A 26,201-nucleotide genomic window follows, 5' to 3' on the forward strand; every position below is an offset into this window, starting at 1 on the left:
CTGCACGTGAAAAGGGCCTCCTTCTGTCGATGCCATCCGTGAATGCTTGCCTCCTTGACACCAAACTCCTCCCGGCCGCACTGTTGCCGATGTCCTGTGCAGTTAAAATAACCTTTCTCTTGAAAGCAGCTGAGTACTGCGATCTGGACAACTTGGTCCTTCAATGCGGAATAAAAAAGATGCACTTCGTGAAGCGTGGTTTGCGCACGTGCTGCCAAGGTGTGCACTCAACAATAAAGAAATGATGCTGTATTCATGCAGCAATAATGAAACCAAGCCGTAGACACGCAGCAATAACAAAGTCAAACCATAGCCACACAGCAGTAATGAAACCAGGAACTCTTAGCCCAAATTTCTGACTGACATTTTTGTTTGGATCCGCATATAGTATGAAGCGAAAATTTGGGAGACTAATAATAGGGAAAAAACCTCGTAATATATGCGGGTTTTTATGGTAATTACAGTCAACAACCGATCTTTTGGCCATGCCTGATAATTCAGACGTCTTTTCGGAACTGCCATGTACCCCATAGATTGAAATGTTTTAAGAATGTCTGGAATTTCGAGCACGAAGCTTTGCGCCGTCTGATTTTCCCGACTTTTTCGCCGTGACTGCAGGTCCAAAACAGCATTAATTGAAGCCACTGCCATATTGATTATTATATCACAGCTTCAAACTGGCGCTCTTGCACGCTGATTCACTGGCAGACAACCCTGCGGGAATGCTAGGCTTAGCTGCATCAGACTTTTGCTGCCAAGCTTCTCGCTGTTCGGTGCCGTTATTTTCATTGAAAGAATTTGTCATTGTCAGCCATGGAGCTGAATCCACCTTTGTAATCCTGACTGATGGTTTCAAAGCACTGAAAGCATGCCACGTTGCATAATGCCGATTCTTGAAAGTTAGCTTTGCTGCAATATAGCATTGTTACGTGGTCAAGCATATGGAGTGTATTGCGCTGAAGCATGCCAACAGTGTAAAGGAACACCTGTCACGGGACATGGTGCGTATTCCTTAATTATACAAGCAGGCACCTGCCATTGCCTGTTGAAGTACGAGCTACGATATGCCTAATAACTGTACTGGTAGGCCTTCAGAGCTATTTTGGGCGTGCCTGTGATGATTCGAGCTTTTGGGGTAGTAAAGCACGTGCATTCATTTTTCCGAATGTTTTCGCGGCCCCGGAGGAGTCTAAAAAGTGGGACATTGACTGGTAGCTAGTTTCTAAGCATGGAGTAGTGTCATGCGTACATTTCAAGATCTGAATTAAGGCACTGTTACAGGTGTTCTCAGTTTCACCTAAACTGGAAATGAAATAACACATGGTATTAGTCTTTGAATGGCTTGCGTTTGAATATGCTGATAGTATCTTCATGTGATTATTTCCTCCATAGACTGAAACCACCTCATAAACACATATATAGAAAGAAAATGATAAAGTATGTGGCTATATGGTAGTTGAATAAGTTGGTTGGTTAACTAGAATGCATTTTTTCTAGCTGTTTTCGCCAAGATGTAATGTTGACATAATTTTAGCTTCAAGCTTAGTGTGAGCCCTATGCCACCTTCGTGAACCGGATAATTAGTGGTGTGAGATCATGCTAGTGCATTATTGAGAAAGGTGTTCAACTTTGTAATTTCTTATTCACATTTAGTTTGTGATGGTACATCTGCTTACATACAAAGGTGTAGCGGTAATTACATTATGTAAATGGAAGTGCTGGCCAAAGCTTTGATTTCGTGGAATGCGAAAGAATCCTGCAATAGCGAGCCGTGGGTTCAACAGGTAAGCGTCTCTGTCGTCAGGGCCGGTATAACGTAAAACTATTCCAATTTGTTTTTGGGCCCATATGAGAGAGGCCTGGGCCATTTTGACATGTCACGAAGGGCTAATGGTGCATTTGGAATGAAAACACATTGGAATAGTTTTACGTTGTACTGGCCCAGGGTTGATTGCGGCTCTCTGAGTCTGCGGTGACATATGGTGACCCAGAAAGTGTTACCGCGTCAACTGGACTGCATAATTTGAGAACATTTTTCGCTGTCATCTTGAGCGTCGGCGCAAGAATTATATATCCTTTTTGATATAGTCGAATGTAGTGCCATTGATGTTTTCGGCTGTACAGGAAAGCATGTGCCATGCCGCCGCTCAACCCACTCTTGCATATTCTAGTACAGTGTAGCTACAAAGCACGCTTCCACCGCCCCGTGTTCAGATTGGCTTGCGGCAAGGCAAAACTATATCTGTTATGTAAGAACGGCTTTCAGTAAACTACAGTAGTTCATAACTCTGATTTCTCCATACCATCTGTTAGTGAAGCGCATTTCCAGGCACTTCACCCACACTGTCGAGCCATTAAATAAAATTTATTTATAAAGAATGTCTTGGGGTTGCTTTTGGAAATTTTGAACTCGCCATTTCAACGTGATTGCTACCACTGATTAAAAATCTACAAGCACTAGATTACCAACATTTTCATGCACTAGAAGGTTTAATTATCGGGGTAATCTGCTTCAAAATTCAATTTATGACGGTTAATACAGTTGCAGTACAGCACTCGTGTTGGCTTATTCTGTGTTCCGTCATGGTTTCAAAGTGCGCTGCCGTATTCCATTATTGCTCCAAAATTCAGATTGGCCTGCTCTAAACTGCTTCAGTTTAAAATTTTATCTGCTCTTGGTTGCTCCAAAATTAGTATCCTCCAAGCTGCTCCAAAATGCAATTTTCTCTGCTGCAAACTGCTCCAAAATGGAACTTTGCTTGCTCTAAAAATTGCTCCGAAATTACTTTGGGCAGTCCCGCCCCTGTTTTTTGTGGCTGGCTCATGGTACCGAAAACATTTGTCGTACTGTATAAAGGCTGTTAGAACCTCAGGTTTTTCTTTTACTTTTGTAGTGATGCTTTTAATTTACCATTTTTTTTCGTCCTGTGGTTGTGGCGTTGTTGTGCCACGGTACTACATGCAACCGTCAGAAGAGTGGTGTTACTAACAGATCTGAATCATTACCATATCTATGCCGCGGGATTGAATTTAGACTGAACCATATGAGGCAATTCTGTGTACCCAGGGACTGAAACTAAACTAAACCATACTAGGCAGTTCTATGCAATTGATCCCTTTGACCACTGTTCAGGGAATGTGGGGTAATTGTGGAATAATTAATACCGTTAACTCTGATGTGGCAGTGTTGATTGGACACATTTTCCATTAATCTGTTTTGTCGACTCTCCTTGGTTCTAACAGTTGGAAGAGAAGGAGCGACTTCTAAAGAGGAAGCAACGGTTCAACTCCACACCAGCGCCAGATGTGAGTGGAGTACTGCAGTTCCGGAGCTCTTTTCTTTTTCTTTTTTTTTTCTTGGCAGAGTGATTTCAGATAGGTTCTGTTTGCAGGACGCAACCACAGTTCAAAGGCCAACCCAAGATGGCTTTTGGAAATGTTAAGAGAAGCATTTGCATGTAGTTCCAATTTTCTTATTGCACAGGGCAAGAAGCTGCACTTACCATATAAGTTGGAATACAGGTCACGCCATTTTGCTATGGTTAAAGAAATGCGAAAGGGTCTGCAAAACAGTTACTACATGACACATTTTGTTTGCTCATTCATTCGTTGTTGGGCAAACACTGTGTATGTGACTCGTCTAAACTGTTGGGATTCTCATCCGAGGATGACTGCCAGTCGTGATTGTTACACATCATCATTGGTAATGCCCAAAGCATTTGTCATGTGGCAGCAATCAACACCGTCATCGAGCAGTGAATGACATGGGCAACTACGGTGCAGGCTTGGTGATCACTGCAGCGTAGGCATCCTTGGGTTTGCTCCTAGCCATTCACTCATTGCATTGCTTGCAAGCCCAGTCCTTAAAGTGATGGTCTCCCATCAATAGCAGCTTCAGGTCAATGCACCTTGTTTACAGGCTGCGGTGGCCGGTGAGAGGCCTCTTCCATGTTGCCTATTTGTCCCAATAGGTAGTTGTTCTTCGGTAGTCATTCATCCACTGCAGTCTGATTACAGAGCACTAAATGCTCACCTGCTTTTTTTTGTGAGTAACTCTTCCACTGAAGAAAGAAACCCTTCTGTTTCTTCAAGAGATGCACTTTGAGCGTGCTTGACGGCCTTTGTGATCAGCATGATCTGCTGCCACAGGAAGAACTCTATGATGTTCGCAAAGAAATTCCACTACTGTATCTTCTCATTCAGCATGACTAGCGTAACAGTATGAACAGTGAACAGCATATGAACAGCCTGTGGAATGAACTTTTCAGTGAAAGTTGACCATATGACATTCTGTTCTCGAAGACACTAAAATGGAACAGTGCTGCCATGCTCCCATTCGCTTCCATGTATTCTCTCACGTAGTTTTTGAATGCAGTACTGAAGTGGAGCAGAGGTTTTCATCTTGCGCCCTGGTACAGTAGTCAAGCACATTTGCATAATGTTTGTGTGTTTGAAACGGCAACAAAAGAATCGCGACACTGTGTGTGCTTTTTACATTTTTAAAAATTATTTTTAAATTTTTTTTCTGGTCCGACGTGGCCATACGGCAATTGAAGTTGTGCGATAGACCACTGTGTAAGACAAGGGGGGAGTTTCCCATAAAATATTTTAAAAGCAAAACCACTTATACTCCTGTTTAGACAGTAGGTGCGCTCAAAGTATAGTACCATAGAACCCCATAGATATGTTCCTCACTGTTGCGTTTTCTCAGCTGCTATGTCACATTTTTGCGGTCCCTATCTAAATCCCACTCCATCTACAGCGGAACTTTGACTATACTTTCTCCATACCACACGAAAACGTAGTTTGAGTGTCGTATAATCTGATAAAAAAAAATGTCTATAATATACATTTGTGTATGGAAGGGTTCAAAAGAACATCAGTTTAAGAAACCAAAGCCGGCCAAAGAAATGCAAATATAATACTGCATTGCAAGTGCCAATCACGCTTTATAGGAAAGATTTAGCATACCGTGTACCGCGAATCGCACTCTCCAGCATGCTGGAACATTCTTTTCTCATGTACAGTCTGTAAGGAACTGTCAATTCCTTTTGAGCCATGCAGCAAAGGCTCTTCTTCAAGAGCAGCAACTTCTGCAAGCAGGTCACCTACAGTGGGCAGCACCTGCACAGATGAATCTCCAAATGTTGTCGGTATTATGCAGCACATCCGCTAACGTATGGGCACAACCACTGTACTGTTATGTTCCCATTTGACACGTCACCATTCCGTAATGTTGCCGCAGGGTGTCTTCGGGTAAATCTAGTGGGGCAAAGGGAAATTTGCTGTCGCACGTTGCTACAGGGACAGTCAATGTCTACGTTGCAACAAGTACCAGTACGTTGAAATAAGCGACCAAAGTTGCATAAGCCAGGCACTGCACAAGCATGTTGGGATAAAACATGCTCAGAGCAGTTGGCGAAGCGCCCGAAGAAGTGCGCATTGGTTGAAAACTCAGCCTTCCTCCGTGGCCAGATCTGCTGAGTGCAGGGCTACGTTAACTATGGGGCCAGCAAGGGTCTTTAAGTGTGTTGCATAATCGCTGGTCCTCTTTAATCTGCATCACCACAATAGAGCTGTTTAAGTGAAGCACACAGAGTAGAAAGCTGCCACTGTCGCGTAACATCGTATGTGTCCCCTAATTATGCATTCATGCACATGTTCTCCACGTTCAGAATATGAGTGCTGACAGGTAAGCTTACTGGTAGCAGTTCAGAGCCGTTTCTGACGTTGCTGTGCCGATTTACAGCCTTCCGTGCTGTTATGTTTTCCTGGTTGTTGCATTATTTTTACAGTCCCTTGAAGAACGTACTAGCAGTGTTTTACTGTATAGTGATTTAAGTATATTCTCAGTTCATAAAATCTCCTGGTTTATGCGTCTTAACAGGCAAAGTTGAAAACACCTCATTTAAGTTATGAAGTTTGATTTATATATTTTCGCAGAGGCATTTATCATATTTTTTTCCCCAGAAGAAGAAAGTTCTGTTGCACTTTATAGCAATGCTTATTTTGCTAATTTTAATGTCACCTGGCAGCAAAAAAAAGAAAAATAGTTGTGACACAATAGGTAATGTGTGGCCACCTTATAGCTACATATTACTGTCATTTCCATTGTCTGCTTTTCTGCACTATTCAGAAGTTACTGATACAATATCATTAAATGTGCGTAGCAGTTCATTTAAAGGAAGAGTCATGCTTGAACCACACATCCTTATTATTTCACTTAAGGTTACATAAATGTCAGACATTACGTATTTGTATTGAAAATTGTTTTTTATGCAATATTACCATTTTATTCTTATTTGAAATTTGTCGTTAAATTTTTGAAAATCTTCTTAAAAGATTTGCTGTACAGTTCTTTTTAAACTAGTTTCGTTGGCGATTCTACAAACATGTATGAGTGCAGTAGAGGGAATTTTATGCTTCAGTTTTTTTCTACAAGCTATGCTATGGGCTTGTGAAGTTGGACATTTGGAACAATCTTTTGACAATCTAATTCCTAAAATTTTTACTTAAAGGGACGCTAAAGCGAAACAATAAATCAGACTAATGAAGCATTGTTTGAGAACCCTTCAGGCAGTCATTTCAAAAAAATAGTTTGTTTATTAGATGAGAAAGTGAAGGTCCAAGTATCAGTATTTGAATTTCGCACCGAAACCCCAGCGCCGGTACGTCAGCGTGACGTCAGGGATTCCAAAGTATGTTTTCGCATTTGGGCCGCGTTGGCTGAATAAAGGTTCCCGAAGCTTGCCATGTTTAATATTTGGTTTGTTTAGAACGCAATGTAGTCAATCTGTACCGCTGTATATAATTAGTAGGCCCTAGAAGATGCCATCAAAATTCAAGACGTCACAGCCCCCAGGTGCGGGAACTTAAGTAGGCGTCGCCACCCGTATTTTGTTCTTGCGCTTTTTCTGGCTTGCCAAACGTCTTATAGTTGTAAGAGTGGTGTTTTTGGTGTTGTAGAACAGTAGTTTACTGATGCAGAAGAAATAATTTTTCACTTTGGTGTCCCTTTAAATAGGATGTTATTACAGTCCATTATTGCATTTGTGTGACATCTATTGCGATTTGTCTAACATGATTTATGCCTACATTTGATATGTGAATGAAGCCTCATGATGTTTTGCTAGTCTTGTGATGCTTATGGAGAATATTCTGATCTTTGTCTCCTCCAGGTTTCAAAGAAGGCAAAGACAATCACCACCTAGACTCAACATTTTTTGCTGCTTCAGAGAGCTGATGCAGCCACAAAATGGATGACTGCCCTCCACGAGCTGCTGGAGGTTTAATTCAATGTTCACCGACCCTCATCAACATCATTGTGTTTATTGTTACAAAGTTAATAAATTATTCATATCATTTAATAAAAATTCTGCTTGTATATTTGTCGTTGGAGACTGCTGTCCAACCAACCTTTGGAGGCTTCCTTTGCGAAGGTGTATGTTAATTAAGGTCCAACATAGTGAATAATCCCATTGAAAACACAGTGGTCTGTCTCGCCAGAGTTTATTTGCCAAATGTAATTTGCATTTAGCACTCGAGATAGATACGTTAATGCTAAGTTCCTGTGAACTCCGAAATGAGTTCTTGTGTTCTGTAATACTGCTCCATACCTGTTCTTGCACTAAAGCAGATTGCACAAAGCCTGTTTAGTATGGTACCTGGAACAGCTATACCCCAGAAGCTGTATACAAACCAGCCATGTCTCATTCGTAGTAGTACCCTTGGGAAGCTACACACTAATGTACAGCCGCAATCAAAAATACGTGGCCCACGGCTCCGGGTGCAGGAGCGGGTGCGGGGCCACACAGCGGCGCTGCTATCTCCATCGGGCGCCTGCTTTGAGGGTGCACCGAGTGACGCCAGTCATCGCCCTCACACTCGTGCCGCTCGTGCGGCCAAGTCACGCGCTTGAGAAATTTCAAGTTCGGCGTTCGGCTGTTTCGCAGCTGACGGTCAGTTGGAAAGAGTGTTCGTCAGTGTGCGCTTGCCTTCCTCCCCGCGCCAGCTCGCATTCGGCCGTTCGGCTAAACGCACGTAACGTATACCTGGCAGAGTCCAATTTGGTTTCACATTTCATGTTTACGTGCGCCTCGCGCCCGTCTATGCCGCGCTTCCGTGCTTGGCGTTTGAACGGACGGCGCACGTGCATGGAGGCTCTCAACGAAAGACGCCATGGCAAGGCATTGGTGCATAGGAGTAGCAAGCAAAGGCTCACCACTTTGTTGGTGTCAACGCCCGTCCTGACTAATGTTCCATTCTCGTTTAAGGCGAAAGCGTTTCTAGGCTCACTTTGCAGAAACCGTCCGAATCTGCCAGCCGTGCCCGGCAGCTGTCCGCCGCCGCCGTGCCAAGAACTACAGCAGCACGGCAAACGAAGCAAAATAAAAGCGCCCTCCTGTGCACTGACCACCAGCTGCGAAATAGCCGAACGCCGAACTTGAAATTAATCAAGCGCGTGACTTGGCCGCACGAGAGTGAGGGCGAAGATTGGCGTCACTCGGTGCAGCCTCAAAGCAGGCGCCCGATGGAAATAGCAGCGCCGCGGTGTGGACCCGCAGCCGCTCCTGCGCCCGTAGCCGTGGGCCGCGTATTTTTGATTGCGACTGTACATGTATGTGCCACACTTGGGGGTGTTCAGACCACTGTATTTGTCACGTAATACTCAATATAGGAAACGCTATGCCCCCCGATATGGCAAACAATCGCGCATGACAGTGGCAGGGGTGGGACTCCTGCGCCAGTTGTGCCATTTTGATACAAATGCAACTTCCTGCACTAAATTGCGCCTAACACACACAAAGACAAATTGTGCCATGCTGTGTCGGAATGGCTTCGGCATGTCTGCTCCGGGAGTGGCCCCCGACCAGCGAGCAGATTCGTTCTCCGAAAACGAGCGCGCCGTTAAAATGTCGCACACCGCACGTCGGTGCCTCCTGCACAGAATTTCCGCGCTTATAACACTGGACTTTTCGGCGCTTCCGGCAAGTGGCCGGCGAGCGTGCGTCTACTCTGAACTGTTGTCGCTGCTATCGGCACGACCAAGGCGGCTGCATTTAGAGTGTACTAGAGTACGAGTGGGCCAAGCGGTGCGGCGATCTCCAGCTGAGGCGCAAAACAAAGTAGGCTGAGGGCTCTGCGAGCGAACTAGATATTGGGGAGGTGCGCGTTACAGCGGTTTCAGCGGGTGGGCGTCTCTGTCCCCAGGGTCGGTATAACGTAAAACAATTCCGACCTGTTTGTATGCCCATATGGGCGAGCCCTGATCCATTTTTACTCATAACGAACGGCTAATGGCAGATTTGGAAGTAAGTCGCAGTTTCGCCCGGATGGTGTATCGATTGATAGCAAATGAGTAGAGAGCTATAAGAAGTAAAAATAATACTGTCGGCTGTATAAACTTGTAAGCATTCGCTTGCTAACCCAATCAACAAGTATGGTGTGACGCGGGCGCCCAAGCAAACATGAACACATTACTCGATGACCGCGAAAGCTCGCTGTTAAAACGCTGGAGTGAGGAAGCGCGGCAGCAGCAGCGAGCGAATTGACCTTCGTGCTGCCTCTCTTCAACGCGAAATAAGGGGTGAGAACAGTGCACTCGAAGATATCGGCACTCGCAGTCTATTCCAATCGCAGGTAGCTTTCAAGATAGGCCGCGCCATACCCAGCAGCCGCCGTATAGTAGAATCCCTCCCCCGGTGCTTTGCTCGTGACGGAAGACGGCGCAGTTCCAACCCGCTTTCCTCCCTTGCGCACGCGAGGTTGAGCCGCCATCGTCAGCTGATCCTCGTAAGCTTTCATTCGCACATATGGCGCTAGGCGACGATGTTATCGCCTCTGCACTTTATACGCAACATCGTGGCGACGACGGCAGAAATGTGCCTGGAGTGTCCATATAATTGCTATAGCAATCAAAATAGATTCCATTACTTTTATCTTATACCTACCTGCCAAGGGTTGATTGTGGCACTCTGGGTCAGCGGTGAGCCATCCATACCGGCCAACTCTCCTGATTTATCCGGAAGACTCCTGAATTTCGACCAATTATTCCCTTGTACGGACCTGGCCATAAATCTCCCAAAAAACTGCCCCTAAGCGACTTAAGAAAACAAAGTAATATTCATAAAATAATAAAGAACAACGCCCATGCACCCTTTATATATAGGAAACCAGCGAAGCTGAAATGTGCGGCCCTGATGTTTCTGTTGACGTCGACGTTGTGGCTGCTCTGCCTTAAGGGCCCTAACCGCCGCGTCGTTGGCTTTATGCGCGAGGTAACTTGCTCAAGTCGGATTTAAATCCGTCTTTTGTGCGCACCCAGTATTGGGGGTGAGCTCTACCACTGGAAAAGCTGGCGCCACCGTAGGCGTGACGTGGCATGAGGGATCACGTGGACACAGCGGCCGCGCCGGCTGCTTCGGAAGCGCCGAAGCGAGCTGAAAACGAAAGCTTACGGTCCCAGCTGCGCTGCGGTTTTGATTAAGTGGCGAGGCTTTCCCGCCTTGGGTGTCTGCTTGATAACATTTGAAATCACTGTAATAGGTAGTGGCTGCCTTTGAAGGCGTGCAGCATGGTAGGCTACTGCTCGATGCCGCAGCGCCAGACGTACGCAACGGAGTGCAGTGTCAGCCTTATTCACACGTAGCCGCAGGACAAGAAGCTGCGTGAAGCTTGGCTCGCGAAACTTGGAACCGGCAAACAGCCATCGGCTACAACTCGGGTATGCAGCAAGCACAGACGCGAGGACTATTTCTGCTACGGCGTCGGGACTGCGATGTTCGGTAAGTAGCAGAAAACGCACAATGAGACGTTCGCCCGCGCTCCCTGACCGGCTAATGTCACGACGGTTTGGTCTATGTACATGTTGATGCTAGATACTGGCAAGTTCACTGGAATGGAAAGGGAGTGGTAAGACGCACATTGAATATAGACATATGGCATTGGTATGTTTGTGTTATTAATTAACGCACTGGGTTACGAAAAAGAAGCAGCGTGAAATCGCCCGCTGACTGCATACAGTGCGACGCAACTTTAGAAATAATATTGAAACGTCCAAGAATTTAGAGAGAGACAGAGAACTAAACCTTTATTTTCTGAAACGGTAAACCGAGTCAGAACCCGGCTCACCCTAGGTGGGAGGATTCCTTATTCCAAAAAACCCTCTGGCTTGGGCTGCCTCCTTGGCTAAGGCGACGAAACTGCGCTGGTCGTCCAGGTCATCAGAGGAAAGCTTGGCCTCCCACATTTCAGTTGCCGTATGAATCTGCGGTGAGTTGGCACGCTCTTCCAAGAATTTATAAGAAAAATAAATATTGAATTGTCGCGACGGCACATCACAGTCGCCGTAGGCGTAGAAGTCCCTCGTTAGAACGAGATTGTCTTTGAACAGCTCTGATAATGTCTACGCAACAATGGTTGCTTGTGGACTGTCAAAGGCTCATATGCTGCGGCCTAAAGCTCAGGGCACGGTGCGAAAACGCGCTCGCAGCGAAAGCAAAACATTGTGCGCGGACATGCATGCAGACGCGCAGTCGGTCGCTACGAACCCGTGCGACCGCTGCATTAAGGCTCCATTCTGTTATGCTCCATTCGGTTATACATACAGCCCGCTATAAGAACATATTTCACATAGTTTGCTCCCAGCGTTTGCCTACCTTTCCCGCGAGAAGCGGGGTTCGAGAGACTCCATCGCGGCGACCGCGTGCAGTGGCGTTCCCTGTACATATTCGGTAAAAAGATAGCCTCTGTAAACGATGCTGCGCTTTCAGTTTGCCCAAGATTATTATTTTGACAGTAAAGAACTTCCCTCGTTTTGAGGGTACTTACAGAAATGCACAGGAGGGCTGCCGCGTGGTGTTTTTATTAAGCTCCGTAAGCCAAACCTATGAGGAGCGCGCCGCGTGATCCCTCATACTACGCAAGGGAGGCGCTTCCGACAGATGGCGACTCCATAAGTCCTCCTCCCCCCCCTATAGGATTAACTCACTTCACTTCGTCTGGAAACATGCGTTGAGGAGTACGCGTGTAGGCAAAGGTCGAATGTGCGTAGTCTAAGAACCGGCTCTCTTAAGTCAGCTTCGCCGCAGTACAGAAATATTATGCGGTGAGGAGTAGTAAAAGTGCAAATGGGGGCCACTGTGACAGGACATATATGGTACGCATTCCTTAATTATACACGTGCGCACATACCATCTCCCGCCACAGTACGATCGCCAAGATGTCCTGTAAAATAGTTTTTTTTTTCTTTCCGTCGGCATTTCTACATGCCTACATAGTATATGCATTCGTTTGCCACGTCAGGCGTCATTATATATATATATATATATATATATATATATATATATATATATATATATATATACGAGGGCGGATCAGAAAGTTCTCGCACCTATTTTTTTAGCCAAATTAGGGCTGTGAATGCGAAGTCAACATATACATTCCGAACGGTGGACTTTTTTTTGGACCGGCCTGGCCTTACCTGCCGGTAGCTCCGCGGCACGGCGCTGCTGTCAGTTGTTGGAAATTATTGAGTATTGAGAAAGTATTGAATATGAAGAACGACTGAGCAATATAGAAGAAAGTAAATGGGCTGGGGAGAGTGTTGATGTATCTGTACTGGAAACACATTGATTCACAGTGGAGGAAAAGGACTAGGAAGCTTACCAGCAAGTATGCGTCCTGTAGTGTGGGCAACACAGCAACAAAGAACGTCAAGCGGAAAATCAGAGAGGCCGAAATAATCTCATGGGTGACGGCAATGGAAAAGAAACCTGCCATGATTAACTACTTAAGATGAAAAAAAAACGAAATCAGGAAAGAAACAATTTATGATAACTGAAAGGGAAGCTCATTACTTTTCGAAGCGAGATCGGGATGCCTTAGAACACGCACCTATAAAGCGAGATATAAGAAGGAAGAATAAGCATATGCTTGCTGCAGTAAAGCTAGGGAAACTATGGAGCATGTTTTATTAGAATGTGAAGACGTCTACCCAGCGGCCGATTTAGGCCCCACTGGCCTCCTTGAAACCCTTGGGTTCAGCGAGAGCAGTGGAAAAGTAAACATGTCCGCAGTAGGGATTAGTAAGAGGCGATTGGAGGATTGGTGGAATACAAGTAGGGAAACGACAGAAAAGGGAGACGTACAAAAGCACAGTTCGCAATAGGCGATCAGAAAATTTGATTGTGCGAGTTCATAGTGTTTTTTTTTTTATTGTTTAACCTAGGTAGGACATTAGGCAGTATAATAGCAAGAGCTTGGTGGCGCAACCCACCGCCCCTTTCCAAAGGGGACGCTCACAACATCCATCCATCCATCCATCCATCCATCCATCCATCCATCCATCCGGAAATGGCGATTGTGCTTCACGCTTCCACGGCGCACGAGCAACGAAGTGATATTCGTTTTTTATGGAGCAAGGGAAGAACGCCCATCGAAATACACAGGGAAGCACAGCTCACATATGGGGGAAAGGTGCCTCTTTTTGAGAAGTGTTAGGTGGTGTTGTGGGTGATGTTGCGAGTTCGCAAAAGGCCGTGAAGTCCGACGGTGGTTCCACAGCCAGCCGAACGAATTTTGCCACAGGGGCATCTCAAGTTTAGTGCTGCGATGGGACAAATGGTCCGAGCCGGTGTGGAGACTATGTGGAAAAATAGTGTATGTACCTTATTTTGGCGAATAAAAAAATAGGGGCACATACTTATTGATTCACCCTCGTATATATATATATATATATATATATATATATATATATATATATATATATATATATATATATATACCACCACGTGCCCGAGGCGCAGCACGTCCGAGCAAGTTGACGTCCCCCACCTCGTGCGCCACATGGGGAGCTATTGTCCCCACTGCTTGACTCTTCCTGAAAGTGAAAGCGGAGCCCGCCGCGATTCCAGGTAACCTGGGTCCCGAGCGAAGCTGCTTTGCAGCTCTGAAAGATCGCTCGAAGACAAACCGTCTCCCCCCATCCGCCTATTGTGACGGCGCTTGCAAGACGCGGGGCAACGACGGCCGTAATGCTCCGTGAAGCCCTGGGAGCAATCCCCCTCGTCCGCCTTTGTGATGGCAGCTGCAGACTAGGAAGGCAATACCGCAGAGAAGTACTCCCTCGGACAGGTGGAGACCAATGAAGCGACCCTCTGCGGCGGGTGCGACTTACTTTCGCACGGGCGCCTACCATTGGCCGAAAATGATGCCACCTGAGCGGGCTCGCCAAATGGCCGAACGGGACGTGACTTCGAGACACCGAAGGGGTTAAAAGCCAGAGACCGGGAGCAGCAAGAGAGCATTCCTTCATTCATCTCTTTCGAGCTTCTTGCCACGGGCGCAGCGTCCGAGTTGCTGCCGGCCCGTAATGACTTTATGACTGTTAATTTATCTGTACTCTCAGTGTAAATAATGTAAATAAACCTCCAGTTTTTCATCCCGACGTCCTCCTCAACCCCGGCCAGCTCCCGCACCCAACGGCAAGGTCCAATATCTAGGGGACAGCAATTGGGATTGTCCTCCAGATCCAACAGTGTGTGTGTGTGTGCGTGTGTGTGTGTGTGTGTGTGTGTGCGTGTGTATGTGTGTGTGTGTGTGTGTGTGTGTGTGTGCGCGTGCGTGCGTGCGTGCGTGCGTGCGTGTGTCACTCCATTCGCGAGACTTATAGTTCGTCTGTTCGGACATGACAGGGTGCATACACTTGTTTGTAATATGACCAGCAGTTTTCCTTCGGATTGCACTTTATTTGACTTCATTAAATCCACACTTATGGCCGTTCAAGCTACATAGCATCTGTGGTATCCGGGAGCTTTAATCAACACGATTCGGGCGTAACGTACAATTTGAACACTACCGGCATACACTCAACGTTTCATCACCTCCCGAAAAGCATTTCAGGTATTGCGCTCATACGTAGCCAATGAAATATTCCGGGCTGATGACAATACTAACCTCTTCCTACCCATGCTTTTTTGCACAGCCAGTTTATGCGTTAGATGTTTATCAGCATTACAGAAAGTGCATGAGTAACCACTGAGAATCATAACGCTGAGAAATTACATTTAGTGTATTATCGTTACATAATATATATTTTTCATGTAATCTATTCAAGAACTAAACACACGGTCTTACACTTTTGCTCTACATTGCTAAGAATGCAAAGCATCTATTACATCCAATAAATGTCTTTAAATTTCACTTAAATTCCCGAGCCCTTTAACATTGCGCACCGTAGAGTAATGTAAAATTAACTTACATTTATTTTTAGAATATGCGTATTGTTGGCTCGTAATTATCCGCTGCGCACTGTGTCAATTTTATTTGCGAAACCGCCCAGATATTCGATCACGCATACAAAGAAAACGTCGTTTCTGCGTTTGTAACTAAATTAACCGGCGCTACTTGCAAGTGTCAACAAGTGCATCTGACGTTCGGCATTTAAGCGTGAAAGTGTTGCTGCCTTGCTGCGCTAACCTTAACCTATAGTTGGGCTAAGATTCGGTTAAGGCGTTCCAAATACGCTTTCTTGCGGCCTTGTAACATGTGCTGGATCGTGAAATAATTAACACCGCGCTCTCTCCCGCGTACGTACAATGATATATCGCTGTTAACAGTTGGCGCGTACACGTGCAATCGAGAGCAGCAGCGCACCAAAGAATTCTTGCATACAGTGGTTTCATTGCCCATAACGAATAACAAATAAAAACGAAAATCTCCCCGCGCATGCGTAACATCAGCGAAAAGTCGGAATCGACGCGGGCGCCGTTCATATGTAGGTGAGCACCGCTATGTTCCTGTACTGGAGGAACGGCTCCCGCCGGTTGAACACGAGCATCCACGGCTGGAAGCCGCTGGTGTCCAGGTGCCGAAGGAGCGCGGCCGACGCGTGGCTGCGCGCGTACAGCGCCATCCAGGCGCCGCGCTGGCGGAACGTGAACGAGCCGGCCAGCAGGTTGTGCAGCAGGCGGACGGCCACGCGCTCGTCGGCGGCCACCAGCCAGCGCACGACGGGCACGCCGCGCGTGTCGTTCTGGAGGCCCGCGTAGCCGCACACTCGCCCCGCGCCGCCGCCGCCGACCCCGCCGCCTCGGAGCGCCACGCGGAACGAGATGGGGCCCTCGCGCAGCGTCATCCTCCAGAACCGCTTGCGGCCGAATCCGAGCGTGCTTTTGTCGAAGCTCAGCAGCGACGCGTACATCTGCTTCTTGAACTTGACGATCTGCGAGAAGGCGCGTTGTTGCGCGTTAATACGCGTTCAAAGTGGGCTGGCGACACTTCTTGTCGCGGCGGACTTCTTTTTTTTTTTTTTTTTCAGTTTCAGTTTATTGATGCGATAGAAATTTTGTACAGAAAAAGTAACTCTAGGAAGCCCCATAGTCAAAGACTGGGGAGAGACTTCCAACAATAAATACATAGAAAAAGTACACTTGATGCGGTTACCAGCAATAGCCATCCTATGAAAACAAAAAAGCATTAAAAGCATTACATTAAAAAGCATTAGGTCACGGTAATGACAATAAAGTATAAACACGAAAGGCAGATCCACACAGAGAATATAATAGACATATAATACACATAACAGACATAATATACATAGAGAACATACTATTCCACATAGAGAAGCGCAAAATAAACAAAGCCATCACTTTCCCAACGAGTGGTGACGAAGTTTCCTCTTAAATAATTGAATAGAAGGAGATGATTTAATGGAGGGCCGCAGTGAATTCCATATTGATGTTGCCAAAAAGTTGCCAAAAAATTAAGTATCTACTGGAATGCTGTACGTGGTCAAAGCCGCGATCTGATTACTGGTTCGCCGAAGCTGTTTAGTATACTGTGAGACGTCAGTGCAAGGATGTCACGTGTACGAAGGAGATATTTGACGTTTGTCGAGAGGGAAGAACGGCGAGGTGGGGTGGGTGCAGCAACAAGTTGGACGCGAACGGCAGTGGCAAACGCTTTACTGTTATTCGCGCGTTTCCTTCCTGCGTCTGTGGTCTGACGAAAACTGGGGCGCGCGCGATCACGTGTTTTCGTGCACGTGCTATACGCGACGCGACGCAAGCGCCGATCGCCCTAAAGAGCGATAGTTGACACGAGCACGAGAGAAGTATGCGTGCGAAAATATTGTGTCCTGATGGCTAGAGCGCTGCGAGAGGACACCGCCGCAGCAGCAGCTGGCACGGTCGGCTAATGCAGCGTGGCGGTTCATGATTTAGAGCGGGAAAAGATGGCTCCAGACGTAGAAAAAGAAAAGTACGGACGACACGAGCGATGCTTTCCACATTTGTTGAACGTCTGTAGAAAACATGTGCCGAACAAAGAAATTTACAATTCTTTTTCTTTAGAAACTTAAAATTGTTCCGTCAGTACCTTGCTAGACGATGATGTACTGAGCCCCTTAATAATAGCGCGGACGCCCTCCGATGTAACGACTATGTAGTTCATTGGCACAAAGGTAAGAATGATGATGCGAGCGGAGGCGACAATTTTTACTTGATAGATCAGATAATATTTTCATAAATGTTTAGTTTATTGTAGCGCACAGCTGATCAGGAACCAAATTTTCAACTGCTAAAAGTGATTTTGCTTTATATTTGTCGTTTCGCACAGTGTTCTAAAATTGCTTTCAGTTATCTTTCAGCACGTCCGGTAGCGTGTGGTTAAGAAATTTGAACTTTGCTTTATTTCGGCATGATAAGTAGAATTGGCAGTTTTGTAATTAAGCCAACTTGCAGCTGACCGATATGTGCGAGCACCATAAAAAAAGCCTTTTCCTGTTGCTAAAAAGACGGTTCAAATGTCTATTATATCACGGGGCATTTTTGCTCGAGTAAAGTTTTATAATGGGGAATGTGTTTGAGCGTTAATTCTAAACCATTCTTTTCGAACAGGATCCAGTTCTCTTCGACTGTTCGGTTAAGGTGTTCACGTAGAAAGTAACATGAAAAATGACAACCATTCCACTTTGTGAAGATGGAATGGCAGCGAAAGCTGGCGACAGTCAAAGCTGTCAAACGAAAAGCAAAGTGCTTTCTCTGTCATTCCATCTTCACAGAGTGAAATGGGTGTCATTTTTTGCGTTACCAGTCTGGCGTCGTTGCTCGTTCGGAGGTGCCCGCCAACCACCAAACGACCACCAACGTTCTTCGTTGGTGGTCGTTTCGCGCCGGCACCGTTTACATTCTCGTTACTGTTCTCTCCGGCGATCCTCGTACGCATGTTGTTCTTCGGGTGTACGAACTATACGTGTTCGCCCCATCGATAACGCAGCTGTTTCTAGCGCCGATACCTCTCCTGCTTATATACTGCGATAACCTTGACGTCACGCTATTGTTCACAGCGAGCGTTCTAATCTCTTTCGCATTTAGACATCTGCACCGCCGCACTGCACCCGTATGGGTTTGTTAGAAATCGCTAAGTCCGTTGCAGTTGCCGGACGCCGAGAAAACTACGACAGGTTAGTCATATATAGCTTCCGTTGTAAAACGAGGACAGGTTAGTGTTAATGGCATTGAAGTCGGCCTTGCTGTAATCTTAAATTGTTTTGAATCGTTTACGTACCCTAGAAACTGCCAGCGAGAGTGTAGCGTAAACTACCGTGTGATCGTTAAGGCCTGCAATGGGAGTAATCGAAGAAGTGATCGGGGAGCGTAGTTAAGATAAGGTCAAAAAGCAATGATGTGGTGGCCGTTACAGGTGTTCGAAAATTGATGCGTTGTTCAGTCAGAATTCGTTATAAATGCGAATTAAATGACCAGATTAAGCAGAAGTGGGGTTAGGATATGGGAATAACTTTGACCACACAATATTTCTAAAGTTAAAATGACCAAGCAGCAGAACAGGCACGAGAGGGAAAAGGACAGTCACCTCGTTGAGGCGGTCATGAAAGTTCGTCACTACAGTTAGATGGCGATCGATAGCACGTTCCCAATACTATCTTGAAGTTCACAGTTATGCAGTACGTTAATTCTAACGCTGTTCTAACCAGGGTGCCGAACCGGAAAAAAGAATACTGATTAGGTTTTCGTTTGGGTTTAACGCACTTCGATTTCGTTCAGGTACATTTCCGGTTCGGAGAAATAAGAATTTATAAAGGTTCGCGACCTAGTTCGCAAAACTGAACTGGTTTGCAAAGCAGTTCGACGCAGTACATTTTATCCTGACCCATGGCGATATGTTTAATAGCGCTATCGACTTGCCCGCATGGTGCATGCGCAAGTTTCATCAAGAGGAGGCAGGAATTTACGAATGAATTACACAGATACAGGGGAATTTTCATGTACATGGTAAAGACACAGGTAAATAGTGACAATCCTTGCGTCAGTGTAAAGTCTGCGTAGCTTCCACACTCGTTACTTGTTGACAGCAGCATAATAAGTTAATTTCTTTTTGCTTCAAGTTTTTACTATAGGAGTGACAGTGAGAGAACTGTGTCTTGTGATCTATGGCGTTGAAGAGAGCATGAATTCACATTGTGTTACATAAATTACAACTTCAAACTTCTAGTCTATGGCAAAGACAGAAGCCAGGATTTGACATTACGATCAGTTTCCTGCTTTGTTCAAAAGCAGGTGAGGACATTTATGCTTCTGAGCGACGAACAAGGACGGTTAGTGCTGAACCAAACGTAGATATTTCTTGCGCATCTGCAACTGCATGTACTCTGACGCTGGTATAAGGGCAGACAAAGAAATCAAAAGCTACACCTTGTGCACCACGAATAATCTCTACTACTCTAAGAGTGTTGCACTCTGCTTGGCTGAGCACCAAACGTGAGCTGAACCATAGCACGTCAAAAATGGCAATTTCGCGTGCAGTTTACAGCCGCCGTTACCGCTCACTGAGAATGTGACGTCATTCATTATCGAACACACTTTTATGGTTACGATAAGTCATGCAGGTAGCTGAAATCGTTGATGTCCCTCCTCCAGGACATTGTCTTTTCTGCTTTCCGTGTTTATATAGTTAATTGGTTTAACAGCAAGTTGACCTAACTGCCGAATTGGGAGCGTTACCAGAATTGTTGATACCGCGGAGCCCCTGAAACAATCTTTTGACCGCAGAACACAACTGGCATGGCCGACTTCAGAAGTGCAAGCGTCTCTGCCGAGGTGGCCGTAATTATCAGAGCACCACCGGCTATCCCCATTCTCGCCCACATCGCAACTCGTCAGTCGTAACAATCTGCTAGTAGGTTGTGCCGATTGAAGAAGCAGTTATTCGAAGAACCGCGCAAGTTGTTGAGCGTCCGTCGTCGCCTTATACGCTTGAACTGTTTCGTACCGAATCGCTAACATTTATTACTTCTTTTAGTTCAGGTTAGGTTCGTGTTCACGCGAGTTCCAAAATTGTCGGTTCGGGTACGATTTTCTGTTCAGGTTCGATTTTCTGCTCGGGTTCAGTTGACACCCTGGTTCTAACAACGACAGGGGAACACTGAATTTGATCATTCACTGCATGCTATCAGAACACCACCGCCGTTTCGTCAGGTCTGCCATGACGAAATACATTGCATTTCTTTACAAAGAAAAGTTCATTGTTCTCAACAGTACTACAGAGCCATGTTTTGGTTAATGCATTTAATAACATCAAAATTGCACTCATTATTATCGCATATAAGTAATCTCTTTTTGACAGCGTGCTATGTTAATAAATAATATGACCGGGTTAGCACATGGGCGAGGCCGCCAACCCTCGCACTCCCCTATACACCTCGCGCGACCAGAGAGAAGATGGGGTTGGGACAGACCATTTGTGAAGTACATCCGGCGACATGTTACTTGCGACCGTGGTTGCTGCCACTTCAATTTCGTAAACAATGTCATTAGCTCTTCCGTAGCCATAGGATTTTCAATTAGCAAACAGCCTGGTGTGGTGCAGACTTACAGGCAAACTCGATCAAAGCCTTGGCGCGATCTGCTAAGCATTGCCGTGCTCGGCGCGTCCCTGCGGATAAATCTCACCGCATTACGATCCGGCTACCTTTCGGCAGTTTACGTATGAAAGAAAAAAATATTCTCCGACGACTACGACACCCTGTAATGCGAAATTTGAGCGCAGCTGTATACGTGTTTTCATTTCGCGATATATCGGCTGTCGCGGACAATCCGTCTCGTGCGGCACGTTGCAAACGGAGCGAAGTGTGGCGCGACTGCCTCGCTAATCGGGAGATTGCGAGAGGCAGTGCGTGGGTGACGCGCGGGCGCACTTGACAGCAGCCGCCGCTTGCAGACTTCCGCTCATGCAGAGCTTTGTTTTCATATATGGTAACGGTGGCGTCATCGATGAACAGGCTACGCGCGCTACTCTGGCGCCATCTCTTAGTCATCGTCGCCACAGAGCCCGTCTTGCGCGGCACTAAACTTTTCTTCTCGCGCTTTTGCCACACCCTCCTCCGCTTTACGCCTCATGGTTCCGCTGCACCCTCCTTCGCCATTGTCCTCCTCGCGCTCTCTTCGCTACTTCCGTCTTTCATCCGCCGCTGCGCTCCGCGTTCGCTCTTTCATCCTTCGCTGTGCTCGTTCGCTCGGTTCGCCGCAAGAACGAGCACAGCGAAGGCTCGAACGAACGCTCGCCGCAAGAACGGGCGCCTAAGAGCTGCGCTCTAAAAAGCAAATCCATAGTCTTGTCGACGGCAAACTTGGCTGTGTTATAGGCACAGTTTGTTCGCTGAAAACCGACCAATTCTGTGACCACGAGCAATGCTTTCAGCAGACGAGAAAAGGGACACTATAATGGAGGAACGCTGGATCAGTTTACACCGGTAATGTACTCTTTGACAATAGTGTTTTAAGTCGAGAAATACTTGATTATTTCAGAAGGTGATGAAGTCTAAACTTCCTTTCTTTTTCGTATTTTGCTCCGAAAGCTCAGCGCCCGTGCTTTATTGTCACGTCACAAATTTCAAAGTACTAAAGCGTACTTGGGCTATTTTGGAGCAGGAAAGGTTTTCAAAACTTGGTAGGATGAATCTTCCGTTACGTAAAAATGCTATGCAGTCATTCCTTGCGGTAGACAATCAACTATATAGGCACGAGTACATGCTGTAAAAATATATGAAGTCATTGCGAGCTGGTGCGGCGTCGCCAACCGTGTTTAGTTTTTGTCTTTTCCGCCTTACCAATTGGTGTCCTCCTCAAGGTAACAGTGGTGCAGTTTTACTATTGCTGAAGCGTCATTTAGAAATGCAGCTTAACATTGCTCTCTATGTCCCTTTAAGATCTGTACAATCTTCGCTCAGAGTATCGTTACGTGAATTAGATATGCAGGGACTCGACATAATTCCTGCCGCATCAGTATGACAATGACACATCACGCTGCTGAGAATCGGCCTGGGGCTGCATGACTGGCTATGCTTAACACCACAGTTCTGAGCAGTCCGCGACCGTAGACAGAACGTACTGAGCAGAAGTATAACAAACATCCGCGGTAGTGTAATCCATCGCTGTTTCGCACATCGTGCGCGTAGTGGTATACGCGTTCATAAGTCGCGCCCCCGTTGCTTCCGAATTAGGATACTCGAGTCACCATTACGAATCGGCTCACCTCGACACCGTCCGGCAGCGGGAATTGACCGAGCGGCGCGAGGTCCGTGTCTGACGCCAGCTTTCCGTGGAGGATGAGGCCCCTGGCCGACGTGTAGAATCCCAGATGGCGGTAGTAGGCGCTCACCTGCTCGGCCGGCACCACGGTGAACAAGTTCTTGCCGTGCTGCACGCTCAGCAGTGCGTCCCACAGTTGCCGCTTGACACCGCTCGCCAGGAAGTCGCACTTGACGCTGTTGGCCGCGCAGAAGGTCTGCTCGTCCTCGAACACGATGGCGCTGATGATGCCGCAGTGCGTGCCTGCGCGCATGGTGAGAGCGGATCTTTTGCGAGACGTGCCGAATCAGCGGGTGCGCGTCCGCAAACTGCGAAGTGTAAAAACACGCGCGTACGTCGGTGCCATCCGACTTGTCGAACTCGCTCGGGCTGTTGAAGTCTGCTGGATAGGTTTAAATATCGTTGGAAACTTGTTGGGAGCAGTTGCTTTGTACGACCGGCCTTTTTTGCGCGTCGCTTGGTGTGACTTCAAGAAACATGCGCTTGCCGGGAATCATGTGCCTAAAGGGACACTAAAAAACGGTAAATCAGTTTATGCTAATAGAGTATTTCTTCAAGGCATTAATTTCGTTAATTTTACGGTCAGAGACTGATTACTAGAACATGAAATGAAGTGAAAACTTCCAAACTTCAGTTTCGTGAATTTCGCGCGGCAACTGCAGTGTCAGTAAGTCTGTTTATTGTCACGGTTATCAAAGTATTTTTGTTTGTCTCTCTGTGTTTGCGCCGTTGTCGCAGTGAAGTTTTTTTTTTTAACTTGCACTGACCAAGTTCACTTTCTGGCTCCTTTAGGAATACAGTCTGTAGTCCATCTTTAGCAATAAAGAGATTAACTGAGCCCGCGCAAACGAAGTAAAAATGCACGACGTCGCATCGAGCCAGTGCGGGAATTTCAATGCGGCGTCACCAAGCACCCGTCTTTCGTTTCGGCGTCTCTTCAAGCCTTCTGTATGGGTAAGAGCGTCACTTTTCGGATTGTTGGGGAGCAATTTAATAATACAAGTCAAATTGTGTTTTTTTTCTTCTCTTTTGTGTCCCTCTAAACTTAACGATCTAGTTGCTAATACGTTTCTGTTCACGCGTGTTATTCGATGTTCATAGTTACATTCTTCGGCTGACTTATCCTCGGAGTGAACGAAACATGACAGCCTTGCCTTCATCACGCCGGCTGCAGAAGACCTGGACCCTGTCGACCTCGAGTATTCAGCCATCGTGAACTACCACAGAAGGCGTCGCTTGCGATATCCACCACCCCATCGAAACCTAAAGACTGAAGATGCCGCTGCCTGGCGTAAGCTCCAGACAGGCACTTACACGAACCTACACATATTACATCGGATACACCCCACTGCCTACAGGGACGAATGCCCATGGTGTGGGGCCACACCAACCCTATACCACATTACGTGGGAGTGCACAGTACACAACATAGAACACCCCGACACGAACACCACGCGGGAGCAATGGGAGGCACTGCTGTCCAGCTCGGCCCTCGACGACCAGCTGAATTTGATATAAAGAGCTGATAAGATGGCAAGAGCCAGCGGAGCCCTGGACTAGGGGCCCCGACCATCAGCGGTTTTTCTGATTATTCTTTTAATAAAGTTTATCTATCTATCTATCTATCTATCTATCTATCTATCTATCTATCTATCTATCTATCTATCTATCTATCTATCTATCTATCTATCTATCTATCTATCTATCTATCTATCTATCTATCTATCTATCTATCTATCTATCTATCTATCTATCTATCTATCTATCTATCTATCTATCTATCTATCTATCTATCTATCTATCTATCTATCTATCTATCTATCTATCTATCTATCTATCTATCTATCTATCTATCTATCTATCACCGAACATATTGGCAAACATGCCACAAACATGCAGCTGCAAAGAGTAAATTAACCGCGTGTAACCGCGTGGCCAGGACGTTGCCAGGTACGTCGCCCGATGTTTCGAGGAGCATGAGCTCGTATACGTGCCTAATCGAAATTCTCCATATAACCTGCTGTTTGCTTGAGCAAGTGGAGATAACTTGGAATGATTTATGCAACCTAAAGCGACAGCGGGATGGCGCTGAGGTGTTATCCTGTGCTTGCGAAAACATTGCGCATGATTGGCCCTGTAGTATATGGACAGCTCAGCGTCTATGGACAGCTGTGACCTTGTCGAATATGCTGGCGGCTCAACGATCGCGCACGATAGCGTAACGAAATTCGGTTCACTGCAGCACGTGAAAAATCCAGCGAGAAGGCTCTAGTTGAAATACTACGTCCTTTCTCTCTTCGGAGTGCTCGTGCTGTACAAGCAACGGGAAAGGGACACGTGCACGTGCTCTGCCTTTCTCACCTAATAGCAGGTGCAGCCTCTCCTCTTTCCCACCTCTGGCCTCCGTCCAACATTGCTGCCGGAGTTAGAGCGCTCGCGCGCGAAATCTCGCATGCGAGTGCTCCAGCCAGTGTAGAAATTACGGTAAATATTGTGCTAATATACTAACAGACATGCGTTTTCATTCGACATGCAAAAGAGAAAAATACAGCTACTGCATGAGAGCGAGAGGGCAGTGCTAGGAAAACGGGCTTCTTAAATAAAGAAGAATAAAAACAAAAAAAGAACGTGGTGTTCTACTACTGAAATTTTGCGCGTGAGTTTTAACTTATATCGCTTCGGCGTTTGTCGCTTAGGGTGCTATTATCAAAAACGAAGCGCTGAATTTCATGCATTGGTTTCATTTCACCAGGGAACCATTACTAAACGGTAAAAGAAATGAAAAGAAAAATACGTACCGTTCTCGTCGACGGACATCAAGAAGCTGTGTGGGCTGTAGGTCCAAAATGTCTTGATCGTTGGAGCCACGCTGACAGCATCTTCGTTCCAGCGGTCGTACATGATGGACGGTAAATCATAGTCGTCCACGACGCGGACTTTGAATGCAGTATCATAATAAACGTTACCGAGCATGTCGCTGACTTTGCCAATAGCGGGAACGAATGACTCATACACGATATTTGTCTCGCTCCGCGCTGACAGATCCGCCATGTGTTCCACAACCGTTCTAAAATTCTCGAATCGCAGCTCTTCGCAGTGCGAAACAAGCTTCGCACTCTCGTCGTCAGCGTCTGGCACTTCGTGACTGATGTCGTAGGCGTCGTCCTTTCTGTCCTCGCCTGCCCTCTTCAAGAGGTGCTCCATACGCCCTTCTTCATCGTCACTCGTGGGCGTCTCGCTCCCTCCACGTTGGGAAGGTTCCAGCTGAATCGGGGCTGCCTGTGCCGTCATAGCCGCATCGGGCTGTTCTTCGCCATGTCGCGTGGGGCCTTCTTCGGCGTTTAACACATTTACGAATGCGGGCGACAATGCACTTTCCGATTTCGTAGTTTCCTTTCCTGCCTTGGGAACCTCGTCTTCGCTGGCCTTGGCTACGTCTGCCGCACCCTCAGCCACTGCCGAGCCCGGCAAGCTCATTTGGTAGGCGTCGTCTCTTAGTATGATCGCGGGGGCGTATCCGGTCTCTGAATCAACGCTGCGTGTGTGCTCCCACGGAAACGGTGCGTCCGTAGCCACAATGTGGGAAGCGCTGAG

General features: G+C 46.6%; 2 protein-coding genes across 3 annotated transcripts in view; one reads left to right on the plus strand and one right to left on the minus strand.

Annotated features, from left to right (window-relative positions):
• Positions 1-7,384, plus strand: part of LOC142572704 (uncharacterized) — a 29,834-nt gene extending 22,450 nt beyond the window's left edge. For both annotated transcript variants that reach the window (XM_075682005.1, XM_075682006.1), the window contains exons 8-9: positions 3,244-3,306; positions 7,179-7,384. In XM_075682005.1, coding sequence (XP_075538120.1) covers positions 3,244-3,306; positions 7,179-7,211 — 96 coding nt within the window. In that variant the 3' untranslated portion in view covers positions 7,212-7,384. The remainder of the gene's footprint in view (positions 1-3,243; positions 3,307-7,178) is intronic.
• Positions 7,385-14,749: 7,365 nt separating this feature from the next.
• Positions 14,750-25,998, minus strand: LOC142570983 (uncharacterized). Its single transcript, XM_075679278.1, has 3 exons — positions 25,406-25,998; positions 22,552-22,850; positions 14,750-16,222 (listed from the first exon to the last, which is right to left on the minus strand). The coding sequence occupies exons 1-3, from the start codon at positions 25,896-25,898 to the stop codon at positions 15,770-15,772; spliced, it is 1,245 nt and encodes a 414-aa protein (XP_075535393.1). The 5' UTR covers positions 25,899-25,998; the 3' UTR covers positions 14,750-15,769.
• Positions 25,999-26,201: the final 203 nt, after the last annotated feature.

The sequence above is a fragment of the Dermacentor variabilis genome, chromosome 2 (assembly GCF_050947875.1).
Source record: "Dermacentor variabilis isolate Ectoservices chromosome 2, ASM5094787v1, whole genome shotgun sequence".
Classification (NCBI taxonomy): domain Eukaryota; kingdom Metazoa; phylum Arthropoda; class Arachnida; order Ixodida; family Ixodidae; genus Dermacentor; species Dermacentor variabilis.